Source organism: Pelecanus crispus, chromosome 6, assembly GCF_030463565.1.
Source record: "Pelecanus crispus isolate bPelCri1 chromosome 6, bPelCri1.pri, whole genome shotgun sequence".
Taxonomy (NCBI): domain Eukaryota; kingdom Metazoa; phylum Chordata; class Aves; order Pelecaniformes; family Pelecanidae; genus Pelecanus; species Pelecanus crispus.
In genome coordinates, this window is record NC_134648.1 from 12,937,995 (window position 1) to 12,950,086 (window position 12,092).

Below are 12,092 nucleotides of genomic sequence, written 5' to 3' on the forward strand. Positions count from 1 at the left end.
ATACCTGTGCTCCAGAGAATGGCTTATGTCCTGTGCTTTATTCTAGTTCCTCAGTGAGGAAGCTTAACATTGGATCAAAGCTTACTATATGATTAGGGATTCAACGATCATATCATTTTCATTACCTTAAGAACTGTATCATGTTCAGAGTACTTTAGATGTAAACAGTTATTTTTAAGTGGGGCTCATTTTTCAGTTAGCATCAGAATATCTTGTTTGGTTTGACAAAGCATTCAGAGTGAGAGATTATCTCAGATTGTTTTGGCTTGACCTATTAATAACTTTAATATGGCCAGTGTTCCATTTCTGCTAAACTTCCAAGTGTTGGAGATCAAGTTTATCACAAAACTTCCTAAAACAACCAGTGATTTGAGAGAGCCAAGTCCCAGTGTGACCATTATGAAATTTGGTGGTCAGAGGCATTATATTATTATTGTCTACTATTACTTTTCATATTTTTATGTGCTAGGGTTGTAGTTCTTTAGGTTTAATTTATTCCTGCCACCTCTGAGTGCTGAACAGAAACAATTAGAGCACAGAGCATGCTGAGGGCAAGACTGGGTTTCAGAATGAGAACCAGATAAGTTGAAACAGAGGTGCCAAAAAAAGATGAAATTTAACAAGGACAAGTACAAGTCCAAATAATAAAGGCTGGGGTGGGGGCGACAGGCGACCACCCAAAATGTTAGAACGGACTGCCTAACATGGCTTCAGACTCTCCAGTAGAGTTTTTCAGGAGCACATTAGATAAACCTCTGTCATTAATGAATAGGTATAGTTGGTTTTATCTAGAACCGGGATCATGGAGTAGGTGACTCCTTCTAGATATTTAGTAAATCTGTGTTTAACTCCTTTCCTGTGAAGTTATCTAGAGCAGAATCTTAGAAGTGTTTGGGTATGCACTAAGATGGTGCTGTTAGATGCTATATGTGCTTAGATTTTTTAGTCAGTGGGAAGTGTAGATTTCACTAGGGGCATACCATAGGATGAACTATTTGGCTACTTACTTAATGACAGCAAAAACTTATATGACCTATACTAGAGCTCGAATATGTTGTGTAAAGCTAGTATGTGTTTATCGTATAAAGAATTTCCATAGTCTTTGGGAAATATAAGCAATGTCGCAAGATGCTAGATAGATATCTAACGACTTAAGGGTTGGGGAGAAGGCTCTGTTCTTTTGTGGAGGGAACAGATGTTATTGTTTCTGTAAGTTATAATTTGTAGGTTTAGAAATAATTAATGTATCATAGTGGGTACAGTTTATCATAATGGGTACATAGCAAGAGAATACTTTAGTTAACCTATTAACTTGTAGAATTATTCTTCAGCCTATCTTGTTGTATGATAGGAAAAAAAATGTTGTTTGTCACAGAATATGCCTCGGAGGAGAGTCAGTGTTGCTGTTGTTCCTAAATTTAACTCCTTAAACATTCCTGGTCAGTCATCAACAGCTTCACCTATGCCTTCAATGCCATCCCTGGTAAGTAAAACCCAGAGTTTAAAGATACTAATTTTTGTCTAAACCATTTTTGCATAGGGCCAAGCCATAGTTACTAAAAAATGTAAGTCCTTTCATTGGTTTAATTTATTTTGACTCCATCCTAGTGAAGAGAATGGACAAAGGTAATTCCTGCTGTGTAAGGGACATATGCCTTCAGAATCTACCTCCATAAATGATCACTTTGGGCACAGAGCTGAATAGGGCTAGCTGGTGATTCAGAGGCATTAGACATTAGTTGAGGCAATTTTCCTTTTTATCTGTAGTAACATACTGAAAAAAAGTAGTAAAAATAATTGTCCACTGTAGGAGAGAAGTTTTAATGAGAATCCATAGAAGATGATGGGTCTGCTTCTCTTCATTGCGAGAAAGTCCACTAAACAGAAAAGCATGTAATTAATGTACAGAAATGTATGTGATACAAATTCAGAAGTTCTGTGATGATCTGGGATTAGTGGAGCTATCAGCCTTTGCCTTGACTTTTTGTTTATAAAATTTTAATAAATTAAATGAGAGTCTAATCTGAACCTAGTAAATCTATATAAATGCTTCAGATGGAAACTGCAAGGCATACCAACTGTTCGGAGATGAGGCTAAGATGGCACATAACCTGAAAACTATGCAGTTTTCTGTTAAAAATATAGGGCTATTTAAATGGGGGGTGTTGCTGAGAATCATAGAAATCATAGAATCATTTAGGTTGGAAAAGACCTGTAAGGTCATCCAGTCCAACCATTAACCTAACACTACCAAGTCCACCACTAAACCAATTAAGGGTAGAGTAAAATTTCCATTTTAGTTTTAAGAAAACAGTCTGTGCAATTTAGTTATAATGTAGTCAGAGTCAATTGCTTCAGGAACCAAGTGTGTTTATTTACCATGATTTATTATGATTTATTTTTGTTTAAAATTTTCCATTGACAACTTAGCTAACAAATTCTTGTTCCTAGGCTAATATGGAGAGAAGTAATAGAGTAAGTTTACTGTTCAGTGATCAATATATGAAGAAGAAAGACTTTTCTTGGAAAAAATAAGCATGGTAGAAGGGAATGTCACAGAAAGTTCTTCTTAGTGTGCAAGTCCATTGTTCACTGTGGTTAGTGGGAGTAATTTGGAAGCTCCATATTAGAGATAGGTTGCTCATGGGTGTGGGAAGAAAACCTAAGCAACACATTGACTCTGTCATTTTACTGAAGACTCAATTGAAATTAATTCATGGATGTAACATTTATTGCTGTTTTTCACTTACAGTCTGAATCACCTAGTAATGGAAGAAGCAATCTAACATCTACTCCTGTTCTGCCAGCACTTTCAGAAAAGTGAGTTTTCTCTAGGTCATCTCATTACCTATTAAATCCTAGCATGAAATGAAAATGTTATAATTTCTATCTTTCCTAACAGAAGTTATACCAAGGCATAAGGTATTGAAATCAGTGACACAATACTGGCTTAGGATGATTCATGATCTGGTAAATGTATTTTACTATGTAACCATCATATTGTTGTTTTCATGTTCAAAGGGTTTACAAGCAGTATCTCAGAACTAAATCGAGCCTGCTATGATCATTAGAACTCATCAAGGAAAACTGCAGCAAAAGATTATATATTTATATATTTGAGTAGGTCTGCCTTCAGAACTTGACAAAACTAGGAGTATTGCATACAATGCATGTGGCTTTTTTTTTTTTTTTAATACATTTCCTGGAACAAATTAATGCTGTATCTAAAGTTGGCCATGAGCAACCCTGGGTATGAAAATTCCTTAACTTGACTCTCCCAGTAATAGAAGTTTGTGTTCCACCCTTGCCTTTTCAACATGTGGCCAGCTGGTAAGAATAATATTTTGAAATACTATGATATCCAGCATCATGTAGATTTTTAAATTTATATGAATAAACATAAGTATAAGAAATTCAAAAGTATAATTTATCATAATAGTAGATCATCAGAATTTTACGGAAGTCAAAACAATTATTAAATTGAGTAGTAATTCTTTTTTAGTATAAAATGAATTGAACTTTCAACTAAATTAAAGCATTAGGTTTGAGATTTTGGTTTTAACAACCTGAGTTTTAGTTACAACAGCCAGAGAAGTTTGCATTTTAAAACTAAAAAATAGACATATGAAAGAGGAGAATTTTTTTTCAGCCTGGTGACAGGCAATTACCTCAATATCTATGTTTTTCTAGTACCTATAAATTGCAAAAATATTTTTCATTAAAGCATTTGCCCTTTTGACTCTGTTTTACTTACCATTAGTGTAGATGTCCTGGCTGGATTGAGGTGCGCTGTTGTGTCCTGGTTTTGGCTGGGGTAGAGTTAGTTTTCTTCATAGTAGCTAGTATGGGGCTATGTTTCGGATTTGCGCTGAAAACAGTGTTGATAGCACAGGGATGTTTTAGTTACTGCTGAGCAGTGCTTGCACACAGTCAAGGCCTTTTCTGCTTCTCACCCCACCCCACCAGCGAGCAGGCTGGGGGTGCGTGAGAAGCTGTGAGGGGACACAGCTGGGACAGCTGACCCCAACTGACCAAAGAGATATCCCAGACCATATGATGTCATGCTCAGCATATAAAGCTGGGGGAAGAAGAAGGAAGGGGGGGGATGTTTGGAGTGATAGCATTGGTCTTCCCAAGTAACAGTTACGCATGATGGAGCCCTGCTTTCCTGGAGATGGCTGAACACCTGCCTGCTGATGGGAAGTAGTGAATTAATTCTTTTTTTTGCTTTGCTTGCTTGCACAGCTTTTGCTTTACTTATTAAACTGTCTTTATCTCAACCCATGAGTTTTCTCGCTTTTACTCTTCCAATTCCCTCCCCCATCCCACCAGGGGGGAGTGAGTGGCTGTGTAGTGCTTAGTTGCCGGCTGGGGTTAAACCATGACATGCTCTTATCCATTTTCCATAATAGTTCCATGAGTCATTCCATGGGTTTAAATAGTACTACTTTTGGAGCAAAATAATAGTTATATGGACAAGGAAAGCAAAGAATTTCTCTGCTGGAAAGCATGTGCATCTGCACGTTTCTGGAAAGAACTTTTAAGTTCTTCCAGTTGAAATTCATGTAGACATGTAATGTAATTTTATACAAGTTCTTGGAATGTAAAGCCTCTGCAGTAATAGAATACAAAGATGGGCAATATGAAAACATGTGAGACTGGGATGAGAACAGAAAGCATACTCAAGCTGTTCTACAATGTCTTTGTAAACAGTTACCATTATGGATACAGGTACTGGTGCATTTGCAAACCCGTGTGTGTGTGTGTATACTTTATTCATATGTATAATCAGCCTAGAAAGCCAAAATAAGATAATTGTCAGGCACCTTTCCAAATACTTATCTCTTTCAGGAAATGTTGCACATTCTAAGGAAGTTGCTTGCTGATGTTTCAGAAGTAAAACTTAGTAAAACATCACATTGATTTTTGTTGTTGTTGTTACTAGTACTACTTTGGTCATTTATACTGTTTACAATATCACAATAAAATATCTGCAATACTAATTTAAATTAAAGCTTGTTAGGATGCTTTAAACATGCAAATTAAATGCTTTAAAATACATAGATCTCATGTCAGTACAGAATCTTGATTTTCACATATTTTAGATTAGTGCTGAGGCAGGACAAAATTTATCTTATGTCTTTGTTTTATCTTTATGCTTTACCAAGAATGAAATTATGCAATAATTGGGAAAATAAAAACAGTGAACTATGGCACTAGTTGTTACAATTCAACAGAACTCTGCACAATTTAGACCATCTTTTGAAACTGTACAGAAATTCGGGGGGGGGGGAAAAATTTAAAACCTTATCAATATTTCTTAAGAAAACAAATCATGTTATCAAGTAACAAAAGTAGAACTTGAAATTCAAGTTTGAGCATAAGTATATATGCATGGGACATGTTATAGTAGTGTAAAATTACATAGTTCAGCAGAGTTTTGTTTTAAGCACTTCAAGCTTATATTCATGATGTGTTTAAAGTCCAAGTGAAAATAATGTCTACTGTTAATATGATTTCTTGAGAGAAAATCCATTGCCCACAGACAGTGTCAATCAGGATGAATTATTCTGCCACTGATTTTAGTGCCAGAAAAGTAAGGCCTACAAAAAGGGTTAGATTCTAGAAGTTGAAAGGGAATCCACTGTTGAGCTTATTAAACCTTGACTTTGATAGATTTGCTAAGTCATGTCTGAATCACGTAAAGTTCACAGGTTCAATCCCTGCTTACTGCAGGGGGGTTGGGCTCGATGATCTTTCAAGGTCCCTTCCAACCCAAAGCATTCTATGATTCTATGATTCTATGATTAAACTCTTTGTTCCAGACTTAAATAAATACAGACAGGTAAGCACTGCAGAACGAAAGCAACATATAATAGCTTATCTTTAGGCTAAATGCTCAAAGCTTTTACTTAAGAAACATTTTAGTGACAGAAGCTATGTATGTGTTTGTGGTTTTTTAACCTGTATGTTCAGTGTGTAAAGTCAGCAGAGAGGAGTACCTAAAAGGCAAATAAGAAAAACGTTTTGTTAAAGTAATATTTGGTATTATTTCTATTATTTTCCTCTGATGTAGCAGGCTACAATTTCTAAGCTGATTTTTAGAAAGTTGAGGGGAAATATTTTAAAGAATAACAAATAAACGCCATGGATAAGCCAGGAAACAAATGCTCTTTTCTTTTTTAAAGAAGACGCAACAAAATGCAAGTTTGTATACCTTAAAAACATATTAATTACTGTTCTTAAATTACAACATTTTGAAACTAAAATTTTGCTTAGTGTTTAATCTTTTTCTTTTGAAAGACATTTTATTTCTCCCATGTATATTAAAGAAGGAAAAGTCAGGAGTCACAAAATTGTGTGTTGATTGTTCTTGTTCAGTAGTATACTCCAAATACAATATGTTTCAGTGGTGTTATTTTCTGTTTGTCTGTTTGTTTCATCTGGGCAGTGGTAAGACTAATGGAGAGCCTGACTGTGAAACCTCTACTTCTGTGCTGACACAGAGTGGGTCAGAAGAAATCAGTCCTGAAACTAAAGCCAAGATAGAAGAGGAAGCGTATAACAAAGGGTGGGAATACTTTATGTGAACTAGATCTGTATATATGTGCTACCAGATGAGGACATGTTTTTGTAATGTAATTTTAAATGCAAAATTAGTGACATAATCCATATGAGCTCCTAGGAGATGGAATATTTGAAGTAATGTGGGAAACAATGTGAGTGAGCTTCACTCATTGTATTTGCATTGTAGCTGTTCACTTGCATCCTTTATTAATGTTAGCCAGACTGTGGGAGAAGAGGTACGTCAGAGATTCTGAGCTGAGTGGGTGTTTTTATGTCAATAGTGTTCAGCTTCATGATTGGGTAATCCAAAACAACTTTCTAAAATGTTCATTCTGAAAAGTGTACATGGAAATGAGTAAAGAGTAGGTATCAACTTTTGCAGTAAACTCATGTTGTTTGTGTCACGAAGTTCCTTACACGGCATGTTTTGGGGCAATTAACAGCTTTGGGATCTTTTTCTGAACATCAAGCAAAGAACTTTGTACTATGTGAAGAGTGAGACAGAAGTTTTGATCCTTTCCTGCAGAATCCAACAAGCCATCTGTCTTTAGCGTTGATTTGCACTTATTTCCAGGAAAATAAAACATCTAGAGGGTGTTCAAAATGATTGAAAAACAGTAGAGAAATACTTACCAACTCCTTTACAATAGACAAAAGTTGTGCTCTGCTGAGGACTCTAACCTCTTTTTCTTTTTCAGTATGATAAATTTGGTAACAGCTAATACAATCCTCTGTTAAGGAACAGTGATTGTCTGTGTGCCATACTCATGGTCTATAGCTAGTTTTTACTCGTCCGAGTGCTGCAACACTTCTGCTTGTGTCTTATTGCATGTAACAAAACATAAAGCTGATTTTTCATTACGTAGGAACAGGCTTATACAGTGTGCTAGACTAAGAAAAATTTTTTGTGTGTTAAAGCTATCAAGAAGGCTTGAAGAAAACCAAAGAACTTCAGGAACTGAAGGAAGAAGATGAAGAGACACCAAAAGAAAGTCATGATGAACATGAAGAAAGTGAAAATGAAGATGAAATAAAAAACCTGAAAAGCAGGTGAGACAGTGGTGTAATATATCCATACAAGAGGACCCACTTTTTTCTATTTGTGGTACCCAACTGAATATTGTATACTATTATCTTGAGATGCTCTCTTCCAGTCTAGGGAAGCATATTTGAAATAACAGTATTTTCACAGAAAGGCATATTCCAAGATAACACAGTTGCAAAATGCAAAACTTTTTATTTTGATATTTCAACTAAAATTGTACGTTGACATCAAGATGCTTCATCTTGATCTTCATATTGATGGGGTGTGGTTTTGATTTGAGGTAAAAAATATTCCACAAAAGTTGTTTAGATGCCAGAATGTGTATCTCAGTAGGCATGCATTGTCTCATGAAAGTTGTAATTCAGGAATCTGATGCCCATATTTGTGCCCTATGTCATTCCCAAAGGGTCTTCACAGGTGAGTCTTTCAGTACATCTGCAAGATGAATGCAGATTAAGACAAGCTCCTCAGCTGTGTTGGACTTGCTCTGACTTGGATAGGCAGGTGCCTGCTCTCTCTGGAAGCTGCGTAGATGCAGCAGAAAAGCACTATGCTGGAGTTCCTGCCTTTCAGCAGTGACATGTTTACTGCATTTGTCTGTACCCAGTGCTCTTCATCTATACTGGAGACTTTTGAATCCTCTGCTTATTGTCTTACCTGAAGCATTTAATGCCTAACTGGAAAACTTCTCTGAAATTTTCAACTTGTCTTGGAGTTTATTGTCAAGTCTCCTCGGTGGTTCTACCACCAGTTCAATATACCTGCAATTTCCTGCATTTTAAAAGCAAGGAGACTTTTGTATTAGAGAGTAATTAAATGCTGGCCAAAACAAGTAGTATGTCCCATTGCACGCTAAGGTAGGAATCCTTACCTGATCCAGAAGAATTAATTTCCATTCTGTAAGCATTATGGTTATAAACATCTGTTAATTCGAGATTTCAGCCATGTTCAGAAGGGCAGCCGTCTCCCTAGTCATGAAACAGTCATGAAAATGTTTACAACATGTTCTAATGTTTAGTTTAGTTGAGCAAGCTATGAACAGTGCAGAATTTTACATCATATCAAGTTCTGAGATTTGCCAGTTGACAGGTGGGAGAAATAGAAGTCAAGTTTACAGTCTTCAGCCATCTTGCAAATATCACCCACATCTGAGTGTACAGCTCTTCTTAAAAGAACTTAACAGTCTGATTCTTCTTTGACAGGGTGTTTGTATTTGGAAGAAAGATGGTGCACCATACATCTATGAAACTTCTCAAATTGAAAAGCTTAAGATAATAAATTTGTATATGATTAATATATAACAGTTTTCTTTTAATTTTACAGCAGACTTGAAGTCATCCTTAATTATTTACATATACTGTACCCCAAACTGTGTAAACACTGGAATGTGGTATGGCTTGTAGTGGCTGCGATAATCATTTTTGCTGTGGTGTTGGGAATCTACCATTCGTACAACTCCTGTGATGAAAAATCAGAGGGACCTGAAGGAAAGGCCAGCTGTTCTGCTGCCCATCAATATTCCTGGTGGAACTCAGGATTTCAACATGAGCAACGCACTGAATAATAAACAACCAACCATGTATTTATGGTACCTCAGCAAGTACACACATTAGAACACAGTTGTTAAAGGTAGTGCTTAGTCATCCTTACGGTTGTTAACTGTGATCTGTTAGACAAGTGAGTTACTCCACACCGTCAGGTTTGGGGATACATTGTGAACATACCTTGCCAAAATGACAATCTGATAAATAATGCTGTCTGTCCTCTTACTGTAAATTGCTGATACAAATAAAGTAATATTGAATCATGATAAGGTTGTGGCAGTAATCACCAACCAGCAAGATATTTAAAAGAATGACTTGCACAGGACATTCACGTCTCTGCTATGATTTTGAAGAAAATTGTAAAACCTGCATTTGGAGTTAGTGCTTTACTTTGCATTTCCTGAATTTGTTGGTGATTGTTGAAGTACTGATGACATTTAAATCCTTTGGGTTTTAAAAGTCTAATTCATTCCCTTATTCATGATTATTGGGTAGAAATAGAAACTCTTCTATGGAAGGTTAGAATTATATTATCAGACCAAATGCCTTGCTGATAAAGTAATTTTATAAGAGGAATCTGTGTGATTATTTAAATGGAATACTAAGTACATGCATAAATGTGGTTTATGATATACTTTAAGAATGGGACCGCCACTTTTTTTTAAACAGGATACACAACAAATCCTAAAATGAGGTCTAGGTGGCACAGCTGATATTGTCAAATAAATCTGGGAACTTCTGATATACCAAAGGGACATGCTTTGCAACAAATTTGTGTATGCCACTCAGTCACTACTGGTTACAGCAAAAAGTAGTTGCTGTCTGGAGGATTAGATATGTTGCCCAAGCCCAAAATACAGCAGTCTTGGGTGTGGGAAGCCATCTTCAATTCTTTTTAAAAAAAAAAAGTCTTCAAACCTGTGTGTATACAGGTGATCACACTAAGTGGACTCTGCCCTACTGCTAATACTGGAAATAGATATCCTTTGAGATCTGCACTAGGAACACAGTTCTGCGTACAGCCAAAACCCTGCCAGTGCCTAGATGAATCAGGACATGAAAGCAGTGAGGACTTTGAAGAGGTCACTGCATGTTTTTAGTAGTTCATTTTCAGAATCTGATGCCAAGTATATAACTGTTTTAATATGCTTTCAAAGCTAAACTATCAGGTCATGATAGATTAATCTTTCGCCCAGATTTTTTAACAGTTCTGCCTATTTAGAAGTTGAGAGCTCTTATACAAGAATGTGAAGCCTGAAATTTTTAGACAAGCAATTTCAAAATGGTGAAGCCATTATTTGTAAAAAAACACACCACCTAGGGCTGAGACCAAAATGCATGTCACTTAAGGTATACCATATGTACCTGCTGAATATCGCTTCTGATTGAAGATGAACTACATTTGTCTTTCCATAGCTATATGCTTGATTCTAACCACAATATCAAAAATCAGTGTGACACTTGATTGCACTCATGTCTTACATTCTTCTGGCGTTTTCTGACTGATGAACAGGTCTTTTTACCTGTTTACCTGAAGGACAAGTACGTTATGAAGTACTGTAATTTCAGTTCAGATGCAGTTAATATTATCTTCTTTTCTTTTGGTGTAAACACTGAACGTCAAGCTAACTATCAAAGAAAACAGGTTTCTAACTCAGTCATAAATTTAATTCACATATCTGGCACTAGTAACAAATATCCTGCTGGTGGATTTTGTTTGTTACATCTTTAGTCACATGTTTTTTAAGAGACATTTATATGGAGAAAGAAAATAAAAATAAAAAAAAAAGTAGACCACTGCCACTTTTTTTTTTGGGGGGGGGAGGTCTATAAACAGTTGGGAGGTTTGTTTTTTATTTTAAAGTATGTATTGTTGAGGAATAGTGTGCTTAAGGAAGTTCAAAAAGGATAATGGGAAAGTGTCATTTGGTCTAAAATTGTAATTGGTAAAGAATAAGACAGAAGAAGGTTTCTTGCAAATTACTTGGTATCTGTTTGGTTCAGTTAGAATATCTGACTATGAAGAACTACTGTGACATTTCATGTACTTTCACTATTTGAAGAAACTTGTCAGATGCTCTTTGAATACTTCTTTATTAAAATCGTTTCTTTTACCTTTACTCTTGACAAATAGCATTGATAACTTAATAAGGCAATAAAAATTGAAGGGAAATAGTCCTCAAGATTCAGAATCCTCTATGCCAAAAATTATGGCATATATTTGATTATGTGATTGTGGAAATGTTGGGCTGCACTGAGGAAAAATAATTAACAATGCCTGTAATCAAATTAATTTGCTCTTATTTACATCTGCACTGATGTGGGTCGAACACTTTATTTTAAGTACATGTAGAAAGTTATTGATATCAATAGGACTCTTGAACTGCTTAATGTTAAGCACGTGCTAAGTTTTTTTGGTCAGTGCGTGAATGAGGTCTCCATCCTCTCTTGAAATTCAGAACACTGGCTTTTTGTGAACTTTGTGCACAAGGGCAAATTTCCATAGCAGTTGTACTGATTTGAAGTGAACTACTTGCATGTCTAAGGCAAGTGTAATTTAGCCATGAAGATATTAATTGTTGTGTGGAATGGACTGAAAGAGGCAAGAGATTTTAATGGGGATGAAAAGATGAAGATAAAGTTTCTTTTTAAAAAAAGTGTTGTTCTTTTTATAACTACTTTGAGCAAACTGTCCACTAAAAATAATGAACCACAGTGACTAACAGCACATTAAATATTTTTGCTTATATTTTTCAGTTAGTTAATGAAGACACCTTTTTTTAATAGGAAACTAGATTGAGCTCAAAAGCTATTCTAAGTGTAATTTTATCCATTGGATATTAGTTTGCTTTATCTGGAAAAAAAAAGCCCAACCTCTTCTGTGTTCAAAGATCACATCAGATAACAAGAAATAAACCTATTATTTATGCTATTAA

The 12,092-nt window shown here is 35.6% G+C and overlaps 1 protein-coding gene across 1 annotated transcript in view; it reads left to right on the forward strand.

The window, feature by feature from the left end:
- IRAG1 (inositol 1,4,5-triphosphate receptor associated 1) overlaps nucleotides 1–9,176 on the forward strand; it is a 42,231-nt gene extending 33,055 nt beyond the window's left edge. Inside the window, exons 16-20 of the mRNA XM_009477556.2 lie at nucleotides 1,376–1,483; nucleotides 2,753–2,820; nucleotides 6,452–6,571; nucleotides 7,486–7,617; nucleotides 8,936–9,176. Coding sequence (XP_009475831.1) covers nucleotides 1,376–1,483; nucleotides 2,753–2,820; nucleotides 6,452–6,571; nucleotides 7,486–7,617; nucleotides 8,936–9,176 — 669 coding nt within the window. The remainder of the gene's footprint in view (nucleotides 1–1,375; nucleotides 1,484–2,752; nucleotides 2,821–6,451; nucleotides 6,572–7,485; nucleotides 7,618–8,935) is intronic.
- Nucleotides 9,177–12,092: the final 2,916 nt, after the last annotated feature.